The sequence below is a fragment of the Notechis scutatus genome, chromosome 2, assembly GCF_049901735.1.
Source record: "Notechis scutatus isolate UNSWTSFEM ecotype Mainland chromosome 2, rNotScu1.2, whole genome shotgun sequence".
In the NCBI taxonomy this organism is placed as follows: Eukaryota; Metazoa; Chordata; class Lepidosauria; order Squamata; family Elapidae; genus Notechis; species Notechis scutatus.
Window position 1 is genome coordinate 117,650,870 of NC_142010.1, and position 23,942 is coordinate 117,674,811.

Below are 23,942 nucleotides of genomic sequence, written 5' to 3' on the forward strand. Positions count from 1 at the left end.
ATGATTTCAGCAATGCAGTTGCTGATCAGGCTAGAGTGAGAAGCTTTCTGTGTTAATAATAATTAGAGTTAAAAGAAGTATATGAAATTTTCTTTATTTCCTATACCACTTTTTTAAAAAATACATAGAATTTTATACACTGTCGTTGAAGTAAGTATCTTGCAAAGAATTGTGTAGCTTTTCCTTTAGTGCCTTGCTGTAAAACAATACAATGGAAGACTTACTTTTATATACAGGCAGACAGGTGTTACATATAAGCTGAGATGACAAAATCAGAAATGAGGAGGTGATAAGCTGCCTGGGAAAGCCAAGGGAAATCATTAAAACCATTAAAAAATTAAAGTTAGAATATTTCGGACATGCGATACAACACCTGGAAAAATACGGCATACTTCACTTAATCCTCCAGGGAAAGATTGAAGGCAAATGAGGTCCAGGCAGAAAGAAGAACATCATGGCTTCAAAATCTAAGGGACTGGTTTGGACAAAACTCAGCAGCACTTTTTCATGCGGCTATTGATAAAAATAGGATCGCCAACATGATTGCCAGCGTCTGATGACGGATATAGTAGAAGAAGAAGAATACAGGCATACTTTGGAGATACTGCAGGTTCATTTCCAGATAATCACTATCACTGGAAGTTTTCAAAAATAGACTAGACAACCATTTGACTGGGATAGTACAGCTAGTCCTCAACTTACAACAGTTCATTTAGTGACTGTTCAAAGTTGCAACATCACTGAAAAAAGTGACTTATGACCATTTTTCACACTTATGACCATTGCAGCATCCCTATGGTGAGGCAGTCAATTCAGATGCTTGGCAACTGGTTCACATTTATGACAATTGCAGTGTCCCAGGGTCATGTGATTACCTTTTGGGACCTTCTGACAAGCAATGTCAATGGAGAAACCAGGTTCACTTAATTTACCAACTGCAGTGATTCACTTAACAACTGTGGCAAGAAAGTCATAAAATGTTTCACTTATGGCAACAGAAATTATGGGCTCAATTGTGGTCGTAAGTGGAGAACTACCTTTATAAGATGTCCTGCTTTGAACGGGGTTGGACTAGAAGACCTCTGAAGTCCCTTCTGACCCTATGATTCCATGGTCATAACGTAAAGCTAGTTTCACAATAAAGTGAGCCACATAATTATTTTTGGTTTCCCAGTGGATACAAAAAGTTATATTGTCGCCTTGGAAGTGTCTAATAGCATTATATATGAAAGAAGCACATATCTTAATTAATATATTTCATTGCTAAAAATGCTAATCATCAGCTGATTAATAATAATGAAAATAGTTGAAGTACTGCAAGAATTACCAAAATATGGTAACGTGACACAGAGCCATGAAGTGAGCAAATGCTGTTGGAAAAATGGTGCCAACAGACTTGCTCCATGCTGGCCTGCCACAAACCTTCAATTTGTAAAAATAAAAAAAGCAGTATCTCTGAAGTGCAATAAAGTGAAGCGCAATGAAACGAGGTATGCCAATATTAAAATGTCTTGGGCTTCTTAATGAATAGAAGTTAGTACCTGAAAGTAGTATATGTGACGCATAGTTGCTAGATTTCGATGATGTAATTGCATTATGCTCCTGCGGTATTAAATCATTGTGCCTCATTAGCAAAACCAAGTCTGTATTAGTCATAGCCCATCACACTTTCTTTAATAAGAATAAAGCAAGTTGCAATATACTTGAGTGTTAATTAAAAAGTGATTAAATTGCAATGCTGCTTATATTCTTTCTGGCTTGGGCAGCATTGACTCCAGAAACTCTGGAGCAGGAGAGAAACTGCTGTAACTATTGTGGCAATAGTTTATTTGAAGCCAGAATTCCATGAAAGATTTTTAGAACTAATTTGTTACTTGCCTTGTCTGTAATAAGGGTAAAATTTTAAATGTGTTTGTTAGCTAGTACATTGCTTTCCGTATTGAATGGCAAATTAAGTGTTCTTAGACATATTAAATTCTGTATTAGGAGCAGCCCAAAATGCGATAATTATTGTCTTTATAAACTGTTCTTAAGTGATTTCTGAAATTTATTATGGCTGTGCTATGTACAGTGGCGTTTTGATAATGTATCTCTTTGCCCATGCAAAAAGAATTGACATTAATTTGGTCATCCAAATATTAGATGCATGTACAGGTAGTCCTTGCTTAATGACTGCTTGAACTTATGACTGACTCCCAAAAACCTGTCCAAAAGTTGGTAAAAAAATTCAGTATTAGGGAAAAGGGCTCAGATTTTGTGGCCTGTACTGTTGAAGCAGAGAGGAACAAATGTATGCCCTTAAGATTCTGCTGTCAAATTTCAGAGGCATTGAAAGCTGACACTGTCCCTTATGTATAACCCCTGATGCTGCAAGATCTTTTAATGTCTCTGCATTTCCACATTTTCTTGCCTTCTATTCTTAGAGTTCACCTCGATTTTAAAGTCTTTATGTGCCCTTTGCACTTACTTAAAACCTGATATAGCACTTGGCCAGAAAAACAGGCATTTATGATTAGAGATTCTTGTGCAAATCGTGCAGTGATGGGATTCAATTTTTTTTACTACCGGTTCTGTGGGCGTGGCTTGGTGAGCATGGCTTGATAGGTGTGGCAGGGGAAGGATACTGTAAAATCTCCATTCCCTCCCCACCCCACTAACCTGCTTTCCAGCTCCATTCTCCTATGCAGGGCAACAAAAGAAGACCCAGCCTATCAGCTGGGACTCGGGAGGCAGAGAATAGATGGGGGCGGGGCCAGTCAGAGGTGGTATTCTGAACTACTCAAAATTTCCACTACCGGTTCTCCAGAACTGGTCAGAACCTGCTGAATACCACCTCTGAAATCGTGGCATTTTTGTATCATTTGAGAATCCTCAAAAGCATCATTCTTACTGGCTTCTGAAGCTTCAAATGGCATAGTAGAACTTGAAGATGGATTCTAGTGCACAAATATTAGAATGAAAGGTTGATTGTGGTATTTGGAGTTCTTCACTCTTTTACTGTGTCTTGAATTCTAAATCTGGCAATATTCTTTCCTGGAGGAAATTGCTAGTTAAATGATAAAACTATAGAGTTCATCTATGGATTGACATTAACAGTGATTTGGATTGCTAATCTTTTTTCCTTATATATTTGCTAAATTTATGTCCTGCTTTATTTTATGAGCTTAGATTTGTATTTAACAGTAGAAGTAGCATGAGCATTTCTCTGTATTGATTCTGCTGCTTTTAAAACAACTTGATACAATAGTTTGAGTTTTGTTCCTAGACCTTAGTATTTGTATATTAGTAGGTATACTGATCAACAAATGCTCTTCTTTTATGTTGCCATACTTGCTATGCAGGTATATATATTTCTTTGGCAGAGCTATTGTTTTATGAGCTTAAGAAATGCAAATTATCTCTGAATTCTTCATGTGAGCAAATATATAGAAAATGGACATTTTTAGATCAGTTGAATGAATCAAATATTGAAAAAAATAGTCCTTTGAAGGCATCTTTTGGTTATTTATTTGCAAGATTTATACTCCATGGAAGCTGCCAAGTGTCTTTTTCATGGTGGCAGGATAGAAATATATTTCTTGAAATAAATTAAACCATGCAATAATACAATATTCAGCCATTTTTTTCTAGGTGCTCTAAAGGCTTTAAATGACTATTTTGTTTTACTTTATCCTCACAGCAAAACCCTGTGGGTTGGGCTGTGACTAGTCCAAAATCACTTAGTGAGTTTCCATAGGGTTTATTCTGAACCTGGGTATCCTAAGTCTCAGTCACTTTTACAGCTATAAACTCATTACAATTGTTTCAGATTTGGCCATATCCAGAGCTAAAATAGAATAGAAATATTTTTATGATGATTACTTATGTTGCTTTGGGTATTTATGGTTATAAATATGCATATGGTTCAAAAGTCTCTTGGTATGTAATTTGATGTTAATGTGCACACATTAAGAGAAATATGAAGAAGATTCAGAATTAAGTTGGCAACATTAAAAAAAACCCCATAGTAATACTTCCTTATCACGAGTGCTTGAAATATCATACCTATTTTTTATGCTATGCAATTGCTGTAAAAAGAGATTGGGTAAATTCATGGAGGATAAAATACCAGTGATTGCTAACTATAATAGTTATGTATGTCAGGCCATAATCCTCTCAGTAGCAGCTGCAGGGAAACAGAAGACACACTGATCCTTTTGTCTTATTTTTGGGCTTCCCAGAGACACCTGACTGGCCATTGTTGAAGTAGAATGGTAGCTTAAATAGATACCTGCCTTCTCCATTACGGTTCGTCGATTGCTTTTCTTCCAGTTCTTCCAGTTTACTTTTTCATTCTTAAGTGGAAGGTTCAAGGCAGTTTATCATCAGATTCAAAACAATATATAAAAAAAAGGTACCAAACTGATAAAACTTAACCGAAAGCAGTAAGCATTAAACTCCAAGGAAAGCAAAATAACAAATCATAACTGGACCAGAGATTTGCAGGAGCTGCTCCAGGATGACCAAAGGGCCAGTCCTGTGACCACTGCAGCTCTGGAATATGGGACCGACTTTCCCACAATGTCAGCAAGCCACCCTGGAGTGGATTTCCCTCCCCCGCCGTTGGTCTTACCATCCAGTTCCAGCTTGAATGACTCTACTCAAGGTAAAGTTTGCGCTTGGCCGAAGGATGGGGGTCAGTGGGTGGGCGGGCCATGTGGCAGCACAGCCTTGTGTTCATGCGCAGCCAGGATTAATTGCTTTGGGGGGTGCTTTTGGGGGGACATTCCATGGCCCACAAGTTGGCAACTAGAATATACATAGCCCATTGTACCTCTTTATGTGTATGATGGAGCTTCATTTGAAAGTATGTAAATGAATGGTGTTAGGGTTTGGGGATTAACCCCTAGAAGAGTATTGCAGCAGTAGTCAAGCCAGGAAGGGCCCCAGAGTATGCATACACTGAACACAAACACTGTTTGTAGTTTAAATAGTTTTTAATCCAGTTAGAGTTTAAACATTGTCATTCAGTCCATTAAGTCATTCACAGTATTTCCATCCAGTAAGACTCACTAGTATAGTCCAAGTTAAGAGTCCTTGCAATATCTTTATCAGCCGATAAAGATATCTTCTCCTCCTCCGGTTTCACTCTCCAGAGAAACAAACGCTGGATATTCAGTAGAATTACGCAGTAAATCAGCAAACAGTAGCAAACAATAACAGTTCAGTCACAGGCACTCACAGTCAGTAATCTCAGTTAGTCGCAGTAGCACACAGTTACAGTAAGCACACAGTTACAGCCAGTAAGCTTTCCAGCTTCTAATGCTTCCTTATATTGTAACTTCTAACCGCACCCTTAATCGGCTAATTGCCTGCTGCATTGTGCTTAAAGTGATAAGCACTTAAACCATGATATCTAAGTTTTATATATTTATTCACCCAAACCATATTTGGTATCAATGTTATACCTAACATACTCCCCTTTGGGTGAAATAAATATATAATACCTTACAATCTTATCCCATATTTTTCACAACTCTCCTGGTGCTTACTGGCACCTTGGGCTTTAGTAAAATTATCAGCTAAATTGTCCTCCGACATACAGTACTCTAGCTGAATCATCTTACTTCTTACAGATTGTCTCACGTTTAGGTATCTTAGATCTGTATGCTTGCTCCTTGTTTTTACTCCAATATTTGTGGCCATTTGAATTGCTGCCTGATTATCTTCATGTATAATTATAGGATAATCTACTGTTATACCTATATCAATTAACATTTGTTTATACATTATTAATTCTGTACATAACAATGATAAACAGGAGAATTCTGCCTCCATAGTAGACAAACTTATATGCTGTTGTCTTATTGACTTCCAGCCTATTAATGTCTTACCCAGCATTATGGCTGTTCCTGAAGTCGACTTTCTAGTGTCTCTTTCTGATGCAAAGCTAGCATCTGCATAAGCACTCAAAATTAAATCACCCTTTGGTTCTAAATACAATGAATAATTCATTGTCTTTTTAAGATATCTTAATATCCTCTTAGCTGCATTCCAGTGTCTTTCACATGGTGCAGAATTGAATCTAGCCAACTGATTCACGCAGTACGAAATATCTGGTCTAGACCAATTACTAATATAACTCAAACTACCAATTAAAGATTGATAAATCACCTTATCAAACTCAGGGCTTTGTTCATCAGTGTTGCTAAACTCCTGACTCATTGAGTCTTAGCTGGCTTACAAAGCTCCATCTTGTAATCTTTTAGTAATTTGCTTATCTTATCTTCCTGAGATATCTTAAAACCTTTCCTTGTTTTCTTTATATTCAAACCGAGATACTTCTTTATCTCCCTAATTGCTTGATCTTTATTCTCTTTCTTAATGATGATATTATTTTATTTGCTTCATCATTAGTTTCAGTTATCAATGCAATGTCATCTGTGAATAGTAATAATAATGATACTTTCCCATTTGTCTCCCTCTTAAACAGACATGGATCGGCTAAACCAGCTTTAAATCCTATATTGTCTAGTTCCTTTACAATATACTGGTTCCATTCATAGCCTGATTGTTTTAGACCATAGAGACTTTTCTTTAACAACCAACAATCATTATTATCCTTATTTTCACTTTTAATACCAACAGGTTTTTTCATATAAATAATATGTTTTAATGGGGCGTGCAAGTAAGCAGTTTCCACATCTAGATGGTTAACTATATAGTTTTTACTAGCTGCCCACACTAAAGCTGCCCTCAAGGTTGCTGCCTTAAGACTAGGTGCAAACACCTCATCATAGTCATTGGCATTCTGCCTAAAACCTTGGGCTACTAACCTTGCCTTATGGATTAAATTACCATCTTTATCTGTTTTTACCTTAAATATCCATTTGCAGCCAATGGATTTCTTTCCTACAGGTAATTTGGCATTTTCATACACCTTCATATCTCTTAATGAATTCAGTTCCTTATTAATTGCTGCATACCAACTTTCTTTTTCCTTATTAGGATACTTTTTAATTTCTTCTACAGAATTAGGAACTTGATTAATCTGGCACACTGTGTTAGCCTGGTACCTATCAGGCGGTCTAGATACACGTGTAGTTCTTCTGGGAATTACAGGGCTTACAGGAGGACTTTGTTGAACTACTACCTGTTCATCTTCCTCATCCTGTTCAGCTATTGAATCTGTTTCTTCCTTTATGGGCACTATTTCATCCTGTATTTGTCTCTTTACTTTATTTTTAAAGTTACAGGGATAACTAATGGGATTTCTATAGGATTCAACAATTACATCTTTATTGGCATCCTGTTCTAATTTCTCCCATCCTTCATGTTCTAGAAATTGGGCACTAGCACTACATAACACTTTAGATGTGCCTTTCTCCCAAAATCTATATGCCCTATGGTTTGCTTGATAACCAACGAAGAAAAATCTTTTAGCTCTATGTTGCCCTTTTTTTCTGAGTTGTGCAGGAATATGCACCCATGCTGGTGCACCAAATGTGTGCAGGTAACTTAGATCAGGTTTCCTGCCATGCCACCTGGTAAATGGAATTTCACCTGTTGTTGTATTAACAACGTTGTTCAATATGTTATTAGCACACATTGTAGCCTCCCCCACAAAGAATCAGGTAACCCAGAATCATTTAACATTGTTCTAACCATTGCCTGTAGTGTTTGGCCTCTTCTTTCAATAAAAGCGTTATGTTCTGGCCTGTATGGAGCAGACTTCTTATGCTCTATTCCAGCTACCTTAAGTCTGTTCTGGAATTTGTTATTAATAAATTCGTGCCATTATCTGTCACCAGGGTTATCAGTTGTCGTTTAGACTTTCTTTCAGCAAACCTAAGCCAATTGAAAAATGTTGATATGTTTCAGTTTTGCTTTTCATTAAATAGCAAAACCCATATCTAGAATAATGGTCCATAATGCTCAGTATATATCTAGCACCCCCATACTGGGTTTCTTTGGACCTATGATGTCTGCAAATACTACTTCTAAAGGTTCTTTTGTTTTGAAACCATTTAGCCTATTTGCAGGCAATACCTTGCTCTTATCTTCACAGCAAACATTACAACGCAAATATTTATCACAAGGTTTTAACCTTATTCCTTCAGATAACTCAACTGTACGTTTTAGCATTTTAAAATTTACATGCCCCAAACGCCTATGCAATAAATGGATACATTCATCATGAGGCTTTATATTATTAAATACAGTTTGAGCCTCCCCTTTCTTACTATTATCTAAGACATATAATGTTCCATTTAAAGCTGCAGTTACCCTTTGTTATCTTTTTCAATTATGCAATTATTATCTTTAAAAGTAATTACATAACCTAATTTATTTAATACCCTTACTGAAAGCAAATTAAACTTTAGTTGCGGTACATACAACATTTTTATATCCTGGTTTATGTACGGACAACGTGCAAAACCTTGACCTTTCGCTTTCAGGTTCCAGCCATTGGCAAGAGATATATGTTGAGAACTTGTAGACATTTTTATAAATTTTGTCTTATCTCTTGTGATGCAGTGGGATGCGCCACTGTCAACCACCCATAAATTATTCTTCACATCAGAGTTGCTAAACGTGGCTAGTTCAAATGCTTTCTTTGGCTTTTTTACATTCTGGCTTTTTCTCTTTTTGCAGAATCTTGCCAAATGTCCTCTGCCTCCACAATTAAAACACTTTTTAATTGTGTATGCTGTCGAAGATAAATTCTCTTCTTCCAGGTGCTTTACTTTGCTTTGCTGGTTTCTTTCAAGCTTTGAAGATAATTTCTCTTCTTTCTTATCTTCTCTCAGCTCGTCACGCTCACGCCTTCTTCTGGCTTCTTCTAGTAGCCTGCCTGTTATGTCGGTTAATGAGAGGCTTTCTTTTGGCAATACCTCTAACGAAGTCACATAGTCATCATAGCTTTGATCTAATGAAGATAATATTATGTAGACTTGTTGCAGTTCATTAAATATAAGCTCTTTTTCTTGCAAATCTTGAAAATGCTCTTCATACAGTTTAAATGAACTAACATATCTCCATTCCTCTGAAGATGCGTTCGAAAAGCTTCCGTGTAAGATTTATATGTGCTCCTACACTGTCCCGAACATAAATCTTCCTGAGGTTCTCCCAGCAGTTTGCAGCATTTTCTTCTCCACGAATATGGACAAGCTGCTGATCACAGAGAGTCATTCCTATGATGCATAAAGCCTGCTCATTCTTCAGTTTAAAGTCTTGTAACTTTTCGTTATCATCATCATTAGCAGGATCCCAGCTACTAACATCTGGTGGGTTTGCTATAATGTCCCACAAACCTTCTCTGCGTAGAAGTAAACTACATTTCATTGACCATGAAACATAGTTTGTTCCATCCAGCCTGGATATCATGGACAGTTGTGACAAATTTACTTGTGCCATTACTCTTCAGATATTTTGACTATTTTAAACTAATTAAAACAGTTTGTTTTTACAGTAATGTGCAACTCACACCAACTCTCTCTGCTATATCCTGGTTAGTTAGACTATGCTGCTGGGCCCATAACCAATGTTAGGGTTTGGGGATTAACCCCTAGAAGAGTATTGCAGCAGTAGTCAAGCCAGGAAGGGCCCCAGAGTATGCATACACTGAACACAAACACTGTTTGTAGTTTAAATAGTTTTTAATCCAGTTAGAGTTTAAACATTGTCATTCAGTCCATTAAGTCATTCACAGTATTTCCATCCAGTAAGACTCACTAGTATAGTCCAAGTTAAGAGTCCTTGCAATATCTTTATCAGCCGATAAAGATATCTTCTCCTCCTCCGGTTTCACTCTCCAGAGAAACAAACGCTGGATATTCAGTAGAATTACGCAGTAAATCAGCAAACAGTAGCAAACAATAACAGTTCAGTCACAGGCACTCACAGTCAGTAATCTCAGTTAGTCGCAGTAGCACACAGTTACAGTAAGCACACAGTTACAGCCAGTAAGCTTTCCAGCTTCTAATGCTTCCTTATATTGTAACTTCTAACCGCACCCTTAATCGGCTAATTGCCTGCTGCATTGTGCTTAAAGTGATAAGCACTTAAACCATGATATCTAAGTTTTATATATTTATTCACCCAAACCATATTTGGTATCAATGTTATACCTAACAAATGGATTAAGAAGGTTCTCCTTGTATGCTTATCTTCGAACGAGAGTGTAAAACATAACTGATGATTATTGAAATATGAGCCATTTATGTACCTGTACAAGAAATGGGTACTAATGCTAATGATGAGACATTAGTACGAGTGGGCTTAAATTTGTGGTTGTTTGATATTGTAATTTTTTCAAATATTCCTTGGCTAACCATTTGTCTTTCTCCTCTTGACAATGACTGAATCTTCAGTTCCTCATATGTCTGAATACCATCAGATTCACAGATGACAGCTAATAGTCTTCTTTGCTTTTTTGGCTACAGAGTGTATTTATAGCTTTAGTTAGGATATCTACAGGCATGTCTCAGAGATATAGTGGGTTTAATTCTAGATGATCTAAATAAATTGAATATTGCAATAAAATAAGTCATACAATTTTGGGGGTTTCCCAGTGCATATAAAAGTTATGTTAACACTACTAGACTATAGTCTATTAATTGTGCAATAGCTATATATCTAAAGAAAACCCAATGTACATACCTTAATTAAAAATTACTATATTACTAAAAAAATGCTAATCGTTATCTGAGACTTCAGTCAGTTGTAATTTTTTTGCTGGTGCTTGTAAAAAAATGCAGTATCTGTAAAGCTCAATAAAGTGAAGTGTGTGTGAGATAGTTAGTTAGGAATTGAGAGCTGTCCCCTTAAGGGAATGCATCATGGTAAATGGAGTCAAAGTATCCTGGGAAATGTAGTCCATGTCATGTGGTCACGTCTGTAATCCTGATTGGTCACTGAATTGACCCTTGGTGGGTTGGGGGAGGTTGCTTCACTCTTGCCTGGACCCCAGCAGCGTGCTGGTGCCTCACCCCCTTGATCCTTCATTATGGGGATAAAAATAGCACTAACCTTTTACACTATGAATTCAGCTGTGCAAAGATTTGGACATTGAGATGAATCTCGATGTAACCGTGAGTTATATATGAGGATACCTGATGAACCAATAAAGAAACTTTGTATGGATGCTTTGTAGAGTTATCTGTCTGCCTTATATTCAGCTAGGAATTAAGGGGCAGAACAAAGTGTAATAAAACAAAATATACTATACTTGGTGACCAATATGGAAATTGTACAGTATTACACTGCTAGAGAATTTCCTCCAGCTTTTAGTACAATCCAGGGGTGGGATCCGACAGCGTTAACTACCTGTTCGGTGATTTACGAGGTTCTGTGATTTACGATTTGCTTCCCTGCACGCTGCGAGTGCGCCTGTAAATCGTCATCAGCCTGGTGCCTGGACACCTGAGCAGCGCTACGTGCCGAAAAGCAGCCTTTGAAAAAGTACTTTTTTCCTGCTTTTTCAACTGCAGCTGTGCCTCACATGGCAGCTGAAGTTGGAAAAGCAGGAAATAAAGTTCAGATAAGAGCTCGGGCAGGTGGGTGGGCAAAACATCAGCAGACATAGAACCGGTTCTATGTCTGCTGCTCTTCAGAGCTGCCAGTTGTACAGAGGTGGACAGAACCAGTAGAAACCCACCCCTGGTACAATCTGTCAAATAGAACAACATACCTGCAGGACCTCTCTGGCACATAAGGAATTGTTTTCAAGTATTTCTATTTTTTTGCCTACAGGGAGGCTCCAGAGCAAGCTGATATCATACAGTGTGACTTACTCTCCATGGTAATTTATTTTAGGCTCCTCCCATACCATTTTTTTCAATGCTCTGCATACTAAGATCACATGGAGGCATGGCATTTGATATATCCTGGTATCAACCAAATTTATTTCTTGAAAATCGGTATGGAAAATAATAAGGCGCCAAGTCTCTGACTATGAAGATAGGGGTTTCTATAAAAGAATTTGCTTTCCCTTTAGGTTATCTAGCCCTTAAGTTGCTAGTGTACCTAATTGTTTTACTGAATTATACCAAACTGTATAATTCAAACTGTTAGTAACTGTAACTATAGGTAAAAAACACTTGTTTAATAGTTTTAATAAAAAAGTGTTAATATCACCAGCTATAGTGCTGAGCTTGACTATTGCATAGAACAACTTTCTATGAGAAACAGTGGAATCTTTCCTGTGTACCATGTAAACCTGACTTTAAAATTTGTTTTGGTAGTAGATTACATTTCATATGTATACAATGCATTTGTTGTTGTTGTTGTTGATGATGATGATGGTGATGTTTCCAAGAACATTTTTAAACCAGGGTGAGTCTGCATACAGTAGGAAGATAGGTAGGCAAGATTATATTGGTTTTAAGTAGCTTCCATGCAATCCTTGTCACAGAATATTACAAGGCACTGTATGCAAACAAAACAAGGTATTCCTCCCCTTGTTACACCACTGTAGTAGAATGATAAGTATTTATGTGAGGATGAATATGATGTATTTTAAATAAATATAAATGGTCAGGAAAATTGTGTCTCTTCTGTTCCACTCACTCACCTTCCTGTTCATTTATCTTTATTGTCATAATATCTTAGAATGAAAGTGAAACTGAACTATGTTTCTTGATGCTGAACTATGGAACACGACAGTAAGAATATATGTTGGTAATCTGTTACAGTGATACTTCGATACTTGCCGTTAATTGGTTCCAGGAGGCACGTCAAATACTAAAAATGATGAGTACCAAACAAAGTGTGACTTATCATGTGACCTTTTGTATTGGCTGGGAAGGACTTCCCATCTGCCCTTTTTCCTATGCCAGTGACCTTCTCAGCATGGCCAACTTCCTGTCTGCCCTCTGTGATCATTCCTTTGGCAGTGATCTTCCCGGCATGGCCGACTTTGTATCTGTCCCCCTCTTCCTATTGCAGTGCTTCAAGTACCAAACAAATGACAAATACTGGGACAACATATTTTTTATCAAAATGTATTGAGTACCGAATTCGATGAGTTTTGAAACAGTAGATTACCATTTTATTTCTCTATGTTGTCATTAACAATCTTGTAAGATTATTAAAAAGTATTATTATCCATAATTATATCTTTGGACTAGTTAAAATTATGAATGTTTTAAAATTCATTTTTTTACTTTAATTTCTGCACTTTTAAATAAATTGTTGAAATTCATTAACAATAATCCAATTTATTTTATCCCGATAAAGAGAAAAGAATGATATGAGCCTATGATATGAGGTTATGTAGACCAGGGGTCCCCAACCGCCGGTCCGCGGACCGGTACCGGCCGCGAAACAAGCCTTACCGGGCCGCTGGTTGCTGGGCGCCGCCATCTTTTTGGTAAAAAAGTGTTTCCGGTGAGCTTTTCGGGTAGAAAGCTCACGGAAGCGCTTTGTCAAAAGGGCAGGCGCGCTAGCGCTCGGTGAGCTTTTCCGGGTAGAAAGCCATTTCTACCCGAAAAGCTCACCGAGCGCTAGCGCCGCATCTTTGACAAAAGCGCTCGGTGACGTCACCGGAAGCGCTTTCGTAAAAAGATATGGCGGTGCCCAGTTGACGCCGGTACCGGGCCGCGGCGCCCAGCTGATGCCGGAACCGGGCCGCGGCGTCGAAAAGGTTGGGGATCCCTGATGTAGACAGTAAACACAGTGTCAGACATAAAGATCTCAAGTGCCTATATACAAATGCACGAAGTCTGGGGAACAAACAGGGTGAACTCGAACTATGAATACATGAAGGTAAATATGATATAGTTGGAATAACGGAAACTTGGTGGGATGAAACCCATGACTGGAATATACTGGTAGAAGGATACAAACTATTAAAAAAACAACAGAGCCCATAAAAGAGGAGGTGGAGTTGCACTGTATGTAAAGGACCACTATATCGCTACAGAAATGCATGAAACCAAAGATGAAAACCTCCTAAAATGCATATGGGTCAATATAAAAGAAAAAAAGAATGACATGGCCATAGGTGTATATTATAGGCCACCCAATCAAGCAGAAAAAAATAGATGTCCTTTTTGCCAGCCAACTAACAAACATATGCAGGAAACACACAACAATAGTAATGGGAGACTTCAATTATCCTGATATCAATTGGAAACTAATTCTGCACCAAGTGAGAAATCAAATAAGTTCCTTACCAACCTTGCTGACAACTTTGTTGTCCAAAAGGTAGAGAGTGAAACTAGAGGGACAGGCATACTGGACTTAATTCTTACAAACAGAGAAGAAGTGATAGAGGGAGTTGAAACTGCAAAAACCCTGGGTGAGAGTGACCATATCATACTAGAATTCAACATAACACAAACACAAGCAACAGAACATAATGACACCAGACTCTTGGATTTTAAAAGAGCTGATTTCAATAAACTCAAGAGAGAACTTGGGAAAGATTCTATGGATGAAAATCCTAAAGGGGAAAACAACTCAAGAATCTTGGGAAACTCTAAAAAGTATGATCATAGAAGCCCAGACCAGCACAATACCACTAAGAAAAACAAGAAATCCAAGAAGAAACCAGCATGGCTGCACAAAGATCTCTCTGGCAAATTGAAAGAAAAAAAGGACAAATACAAAAAATGGAAAGAAGGTCATACAACTAAGGTAGAATATCAGCAAGATAGCCAGAATCTGCAAAGACAAAGTAAGGATAGCAAAGGCTCAGAACGAACAAAGACTTGCAACAAAAGTCAAAGATAATAAAAAAAGTTTCTTCCAACATATAAATAACAAGAAAAAAAAACCAGTCGGTCCATTAAAGAGAGAAGATGGCAAGGAAGTAACAGGCAACAGAGAGAAAGCAGAACTGCTTAACTCATTCTTTGCATCGGTCTTCACACAAAAAGAAACTATAGCTCAACCCACCAAAAACATAACTGTAAAAGACAGACCAGAAATAAAAGTTAAAATAAGCAAAAAAATAGTACGAGAACACCTGTCTGATCTTGACGAACACAAATCACTGGGGCCTGATGGATTACATCCCAGAGTTTTAAAGGAGCTGGCAGAGGTCATCTCAGAACCACTGCACCATATCTTTCAAAAATCCTGGAGCACCGGGGAACTACCAGAGGACTGCAAAAGAGCTGATGTGGTTCCCATCTTCAAAAAAGGAAAAAATATAGACCCAGGAAACTTGACCAATCAGCCTAACATCAATACCCGAGAAGATACTGGAAAAGATAATAAAAAGACAGATCTGCCAACATCTAGAAACAAGTAAAGTAATAACTAGCAGTCAGCACGGGTTTGTTAAGAACAGATCATGCCAAATCAATCTTATTTCATTCTTCAACACAGTGACTAAATTAGTAGACCAGCAAAATACTGTGGACATGATATATTTAGATTTCAGCAAGGCATTCGACAAAGTAGACCACAACCTATTTCTTAGTAAGCTAGAAAAAACTGGAATAGATAGCACCACCACTAGATGGACTCACAACTGGCTGGCAAACCGTACTCAACGAGTAGTCCTTAATGAGTCTAAGTCTACATGGAGGGAAGTAAGCAATGGGGTGCCACAAGGTTCCGTCTTAGGCCCAGTACTCTTCAATATCTTCATTAATGACTTAGATGAGGGAATAGAAGGGGAACTTACCAAATTTGCAGATGATACTAAGCTGGCAGGAATAGCTAACACCTAAGAAGATAGGCTCAGGATCCAGATGGATCTTGACAGACTAGAACACTGGGCCATATCTAATAAAATGAAATTCAATGTAGAGAAAAGTAAAGTCCTACACTTAGGCAAAAGTACACATATAGACTGGGTGAAACCAGGCTCAATAGCAGTAACTGTGAGAGGGATCTTGGAGTCTTAGTGGACAACCAGCTAAATATGAGCCAGCAGCGTGCAACAGCAGCCAAAAAAGCTAATGCAATCCTAAGTTGTATTAACAGAGGGATACAATCAAGATCAAGGGAAGTACTAATACCACTCTATAAAGCCTTAGTAAGACCACACCTAGAGTACTGCATCCAGTTTTGGTCACCTCATTATAAAAAAGATGTTGAGACTCTAGAAATAGTACAGAGAAGAGCAACCAGGATGATTAGGGGACTGGAGACTAAAACATACGAAGAACGGTTACAGGAACTGGGCTTGGCTAGTCTAGTGAAGAGGACCAGGGGAGACATGATAGCGGTCTTCCAATATTTGAGGGGCTGCCACGGAGGAGCGCCTGGAGGCCAGACAAGGAATAATGGATGGAAACTGAACAAGGAGAGATTTAACCTGGAAACAAGGAGAAATTTTCTGACAGTGAGAACAATCAACCAATGGAACAGCTTGCCCTCAGAAGTTGTGGGAGCACCGTCACTTGAGACTTTCAAGAAGAGATTGGACTGCCATTTGTCAGAAATGGTGTAGGGCCTCCCGCTTGGGCGGGGGGTTGGACTAGATGACCTACAAGGTACCTTCCAACTCTGATTATCTGTTATCTATCCCTTCACCTGCATTTTATCTTTAGTCTTACTTAAGATGTTTGATATATCCAGCTTGAGAGGTCTTAAGCTTACGTGTTGCTCTACCATGTGTGAATGCTCTACCACCTGGAAAGTTTAGAAAAGTAGGATCTTTATAGATTGATAGTCTGTAATCCTTAAAACAAGTACCGTCTATATAGAATGTCAGAATAATTTTAGGATGTTCTACAATAAAAGATGCCTCCTAGAGAAGGAACTGCAAGATTGCCTATCATCATATGTCACTTTGCTTCCAGTACACAGGTGTTTGTGTTGGCATATTTAATAAGCATTTTCTTTAGTTTTTTTCATTTGTAAATTATGCCAAAACTCATTGGGCAATGCAGACTGCTTATCATTCAGGAGACCCAATTCATTTTAAAGAAAAAAGCATAGCATAGTTTCTATTGCATGCCCCTCTGACACCAAAATATTCAGTGAAGAAAGGGCTTTTGGCAGGGGACATAAATTTTAGTATACATTTTTCCTAAAAGACGCATTCCTTTAAGTCATTCTCTTTTATGAGCACATTCTTGTACAGAACTACTGAAGCAAGAACTACTGAAAATCAATTAAAAATACTACACTGTTATTCTTCTTGGTGTACAGTCATGGACGATGTTAGGTTTGTTTATTTGAAGATGTGGACAAAGCAATGCACTCTGATTTCCCTGTCAGCTCTGAATTTATTCCTGAAAATATATAACGTGCTGGAATAAAACTCCTTTCTTATGTATGATTAGTCTGAAATAGTTCAAAATGTACATGAAGAAGATGCTGTTTATTTTAAGAGATTACTGTTGAGGGTTAGTATAAAAAGAAATTAAGCTCTTTTTGTTTTGCTTGCTTCCTGGGCAGCCACTTAAGCAAGATTTGCTATGTTGCATTATTGATATAGAAATGTTGTATAATGTGTTATCATTATTTTTTAATAAAGCATTTCAGTGGGGCTTGCCTAATCCATGGGGCTTGGCAGAATCTTCTGTGGAGTTGCACAAAGGGCTATGGAAGGAAGAGTTTAGGAAAATTACATACAAGTTGTGTAATATTTTGAGAAAGAGAAAGAAAGAACCAAATCTTTGAAAAGGAAAGGTAATTGGAAATCAGCATATTCAAATGCAGGCTTCTTTTTGTATTTGTTTTGTCATATGAGTAGAAATAGATCTGATTATATTTTATTCTGAAATGTTGAAAAAAGTCAATATGATTTTGTCTTCATACAGTATACAGAAATGTATTTGGAAAAAAATGTTATTTAAGAAAATCTGATGCTACATTTGAAGTTTCAGAAGGGTCTAATCAATCTTGCCAAGAAATTCATTAATGGTGATAATATTTTTAGTAGTGCATTCACCTGCTAAATTAATTATTAATTTAGGACATTATTTCAATACACTGAAAGAACAAATCAACTTCACATTACATAAATCTTTCCCTATAGACACTGGAAATTATTCTTTCTTGCTATCACAATACCTATTTTTATATTTAGTTCAGGTAAAAGTACTGGCACTATGAGTATATATTTAATAAGTTGGATGTATATAATTAATGTATATAATTAATGTATATAATTATATAATTTATTAATGTATATTATTTATTTAAAATAAGGATTCAGCTATCTTTAACAGTTAAAACCTTCAGGGGGATGTTTACATAATAAAATCCTGAGAACAGCACAAATAAATGAATTTGGTAAATATCTGCGGTAATAATATACAGTTCAGACAGAATTAAAATCTTATGTGCAATTGCAGCTAAAAGCCAAGGATAGGCCAATAAAACTCAATAAAAAGATCCTTTAAAACTGGTGGTCCTAATTAGACTATTATTCCACTTTATTAATGATCTTTAGTTACTAAACTATTCTAGCAGTGGTTACACATGTCTTTCATTGTATTTCATATTTAAGCATAGACAATCATGGAGATGTATTTAAATTCAAAAATAGTATTTTTTAAAAAATCACTGTTTGGTTTGGTGGCAGCAGTGCCTTGGATAGAAAGGACATAGAGTGGTAAGGACAGCCAAGAAGATTGTAGGAAGCTTGCTTCCCATCATTCAGGATATTGCTTATTAGCGCTATGTGTTTAGAGCTTTACGGATACCCACTTTATAGACTGTTTCTGTTGCTCCCTTCTGGGAGATTTCAAAGTATTTCTGGAAGGACCACCAGATTCTGTAACAGCTTTGTTCTTTATGCCACCCACCAGGTAAACTCTCAAGATTCATTTTTCTTGCCATATATATGTATACATCCGAACTAGATTGTGTTGTTTCTCTATGTTATGTAATATATGTGGGCATATGCATTTATTATTTTGCATTCATTCATTTATTCTGTCATTCATTCTGTCATGGTTATGTAGTGTATATTGAAGGCGGTGACCCTTTGAGAACTGTATGCAATAAAATTTCATTTTATTGTATATCAATTAGTGTACATTCAAAGTGACAATAAAGTTATTATTCTATTCTATTCTATTCTATTCTATTCTATTCTATTCTATTCTATTCTATTCTGTTCTGTTCTGTTCTATTCTATTCTATTCTATTCTATTCTATTCTATTCTATTCCATTCCATTCCATTCCATTCCATTCCATTCCATTCCATTCCATTCCATTCCATTCCATGGTAGATATGATATAATTTGTTCTCTTGGGGAGGAAGGAAATTAAGAACAAAAACACATCATTTAGGAGCTCCCAGTTGGTGATGACATGGAGTAAGAGGTCTGGCCTTTCACCCCAGCTTTGTGGGGTTAAGCAGGATTCAGTACTTTATCTGCTTCTGCTTAACATTTATGTGAAGCCTTTGGGTGAGATCATCCATTATGAGATATCAGTTTGCTGATGATAGACAGTTGTATAGCTCAGCCCATGGTAAGTTCCTGCTTGCCCAGAGCTGTTAAGGGATGGATCAGGAGCAATGGGCCGAACATGAACCCTAGTAAGACAAAATGGTAATGGGTTTTGGATTCTTTGGTTCATGGAGAATTGCCATCTTTGGTCCAGGATGAGGTTACACTGCTTAGTGCAAAATTTGCAGGGGGGTGGGGGAGTTGCAAGTCAGATAAGATTGCCCTCCAACTTAATACTCTTTTGAAAGGCCCTAAGGATATAGTTTTGTCAGCATGACTGGAGATCACAGGCTGATACGGAGCCCATCAAGTGGTTTTTCTGAATGTTGTAGTGGGTGGGAGTGTATTAGGTTTTGTATTTGGGGTCTTAACTTTGTAAGCAGCTGAAGTCACCATGAATGAATTAAGAGGCCACGTGAATCTCCTAAATAAATAAAGAGCAGAATTTGCTAATACTGTAGTTCAAATGATTTTTTTCAGATTCAATCAAAAGTTCAGTATCGGTTTATTTCTTGTTAGTATTTATAAATAAAAACAGCTGTGCTATAGAATCATCTTAATACATATTGCTTACCAAAATATATTATTTAATTTTCTAGATGAAGACTGTTAGTGTTGCCTTAGTACTGTGCCTGAATGTTGGGGTGGATCCTCCTGATGTGGTAAAGACAACTCCATGTGCTCGACTTGAATGCTGGATAGGTAAGCCCCTTTGAACATTATTTATCCATTTAAAAAGTTTGAATTACTTTGTCTTGCAATGCCAGGTAAAGGTGACAATATATTCAGTGGAAATCTGTACTAAATAAAGATTGGAATAAATACTAGTACAAAAATGCACGTTGGCATCTGTTTGTTAATTGGCTTATTTTTAACGTGCTGAAATGCAAATCTCATAAAAATAGTTTATTGTGCTTCTTTAAAAGATTTGTCCTTAGGCCTAGGTGAATATCCACAAGAATAACTTTACATCATTCACTCTCATACACACCCATAAAATTGCCCAATTCCTAAACAACTCTGTATTTAAAATTAACACCCTTCCCCCAAATATCCATTAAAAATACAACAGATCAGAAAAGGAAAATGCAAAAAGAAATAAAGCAGATCATAACAAAATAAAACAAAGAGGGATTGGATCCATAGTCATCTTGTCTCCAAGGCCAGGGAAAACAATCTTCAATAATTTCCTGAACAACATAAGAATGGCACAGATCTTTGGTGGAGGGGAGGAGGAATTATTGCAGAGAGCAGGAATTACAGTAGAGTAGGCTTCTGGATTCCACAAGATGGTATTCTTTAATTGATAGCACCTGGAGTGCAACTACCATGTTGGACTGAATTGAATAGTAGAGGCATTGGGAGTGCCCCCCCCCCCCAACAGTCAGGGCCCATGCCGTGAAGGGCTTTGACAGTGATAATAAGTACCTTGAATTGCACCTGTCATGTGGCAATCAGCAGAGTTATGCTCATATAACATGGTGCTCTGTCACTGTCCATGCCACTGCATTCTAGACCTGCTATAGTTTTCAACTGGTCTTCAAAGGCAGTCCCATGTAGAATACATTGCCATAATCCAGTCATGAGGTGACCAGGTAGATGTAACCATTTGAGGTGGTTCCTGGTCCAGGCAAGGACAGTACTGGAGCATTACATGTACCCGTGAAAAAACTCTCTAGGGAACAACTTCCACTTGCTTTACAAGTAGAAAGTGATGTCCAAATTGGAAACTCTCTGGAACCATGCTGGTGAAACAAACTGAATCCCTGAATTTTCTCACTATTGAGTCTGAGTCCCATCCAGGTCTGTATGTCCTCCAGGCACTGGGTCAAGACTTCAGCAGTGTCCCTTGTTCAACTTGGGCTTGCAATGTATAGTTAGGTAACATCTATACACTATATTGGCTGCTGACCTCATTCAGCAGTTTCATGTACATGTTAAGCAAAAGAATTGAACTCTACAGTACCCCACTAATGAGAGGCAGTGGGTATGATTTCTTCCTACCTGTCAACACCAATTTTAAATTGGCCACAGAGAAAAGAAGAGAAAACATAAAACAATGCATTCCACCCAAACCTGAAGCTGGCCCAAAAGGATACTACAGTAGACAGCATTAAAAGCTGCTAAGAAATCAAGAATCAAACGAGAGGTGGGCACACCACTTCCATCTGAGCTTTGCTACAAGTCAAATAATCTGCTTCCCCCAGGTTCCTCTGGATCTGAAGGCCAACCACCCTCTTCACCTAGTGAAGGTTGGGAATTGTATGATAATCGTCCGGGACCTTTTGGTCATATAATGTCTCTATTGTGAAATAAATGCTGAAAATTTTGCCATAGGCTCATTAGCAACAGTATTAGCACTTAGACTTATATACTGCTTCACAGTGCTTTACAGCCCTCTCTAAGCGGTTTACAGAGTCAACATATGGCCCCCAACAATCTGGGTCTTCATTTTATCCACCTCGGGAGGATGGAAGGCTGAGTCAACCTTCAGCCACTCAGAATTGAACTCCTGGAGTGAGCAGTGAGTTAGCTCTGCAGTACTGCACTCTTAAGTATTGCTTCACCACGGCTCTTTAGAAATGTAAACTAGATACCAATCGATTATTCTGGATGTTTTGAAAGTTCTTATTTTGTCTTTATTTAATAATCAATATTTATTGAATATTTATTCAACATTCATTTTATTGTGCATTATCTAGAATATAATCATAAAATTTTATGTTTATAATCATAAACACAAAAATGTTTTATTTTTTTCCTGATTGTTTTTTCGTGCCTTTGAGTGTCTGACTACCTGGACTAGTCCCTGCAGTGCATTTTTAGAAGTGATTTGCCATTGCCTTCTTAGAGTAACTGGCCCAAGGTCACCCAGCTGGTTCCGTGCCTCAGATTGGGAGAGAATTCAATCTCCCAGTTTATAAGTGCCTTAATTGCTACACAAAACTTCCTTTTCCGGTTATGCTATTTTAAGTTAAACAGTGTGAGTTTGTATCTTATGATTTGGGTTTTATATATAATAAAGCACATCTATAATTTTCCATCAAGATTTTTAATTACAATAAAAAGGGCTGATTTAAACATCACCATCTCAGTTTATATGTTGCCACTTTATATCTGGTAGGAATCATTGCTGTTTAGTGTAGAACATTGCAGATGACTTGAAAATTAGAAAGCATGCTGCATTTTGCCTTAGAAAACTAGCTTCAAACAACCCTAGTGAAAACCAAATGCGTTCTCTGGTAAGTTGAAATAACATACTTTATACCAACTTTATATTCCTTCCTTTTACTTGTGACCATCTTGATTTTAGTTCCTTTAAATAAGATCCTGGAGCTTGATACCTTTTCATTTTTATAGGAAAATTATTCAGATCAGTCTCTTGGTTTTGTATTTGATTATTTTTAATTATTAACATATCAGCTCGTTCCTTTTCTATGTCCAGTGGAACATCTTTTTCCATGTCATTCTTGTAGCTTGTCTTTCTAAAATCTACTTTCAAATCAATCTCAGTCTCATCAGGCAAAACTTGTTCCTCTTGCATAATATCTTTTAAACACAGGCAAACACTCTTCAACTTCTGTGTCCTTTGTTCAAAAATACTCTTCAACATATTCAATGTAAAAATGTTTTGCTTTATTCTGTATTTATAAGCTAAATCTGAGTGTTCTTCTCCTTTAATAGTAATCTTTATTTCCTTCTAGTTCTTTCTGGCGTCCAATTTGTAAAGGCTTATCTTCTTATGTTTTTTAAAATAATTCAAAACAAAAACATTGTCCCATGAGAAGGATTCTTTATAATTAATTCCAAGATCTTATTTCAAATTTATCTGTACCCTTAGTCCATTTGTAACTTTCTAAAATGAAAGTTTTGCTGTTTATTCCATTATTTTTAACCCCGTAAACTTGAACAGTTAGTCCTTGACTTATGACCATAATTGATTCTGGAATTATGGACATAAGCCATGCTGATTGTTAAGTGGGTTGCCATGTGACACTGTCCAATTTTACAAACTTTTTTGGGGGTAATTAAGTGAGTCACCATGGTCATTAAATGAACAGGCAATCATTAAGCAAAACCATTGTTGAGGTAATTCCCCGTTAGGAGAATGAGCGCATACAGGGAGATGTAGTGAGAGTGGTGAAGAATAACACACAAACAGCACACAGATACACTGTACAGTAAATGTAGGTTTTTACTTCCAATAAACATTTAAGCAAATTCCAAGATAAGCAGTCCAAGTCATTCACAGGTAAGCAGTCAGTTTTCTGTTCAGGGATAATCCAAATATCAAAGTCCAGTATCAAAAACAGTTCAGTAACAGACTTACATCAATGATCAGTAACAGTCATTTAGGAGGAACGGCAACTCTCTCCAACAGAAGGAATAGAGAGACTCACTGTGACTTCTTCTGAGACTAAACAACCCATGTTTCTGGCTTCATCTTATGGCCATTTGCGGAACCACACCCAATTACAGATTTAGTATTCTCTTAAAGGCATAGTATTAAAATGTCTATCCTAGTTTATGTATTTCCAACCCAAATAACTGTTAGGTGACTTACATTCCTAACATTCTCCCCTTTTGGGTAGGAC

The 23,942-nt window shown here is 37.2% G+C and overlaps 1 protein-coding gene across 3 annotated transcripts in view; it reads left to right on the top strand.

Annotated features, from left to right (window-relative positions):
• Nucleotides 1-23,942, top strand: part of RPTOR (regulatory associated protein of MTOR complex 1) — a 409,502-nt gene that overhangs the window by 17,713 nt on the left and 367,847 nt on the right. For all 3 annotated transcript variants that reach the window (XM_026667263.2, XM_026667262.2, XM_087955978.1), the window contains exon 2: nt 19,947-20,049. In XM_026667263.2, the coding sequence (XP_026523048.1) occupies nt 19,947-20,049 (103 nt within the window). The remainder of the gene's footprint in view (nt 1-19,946; nt 20,050-23,942) is intronic.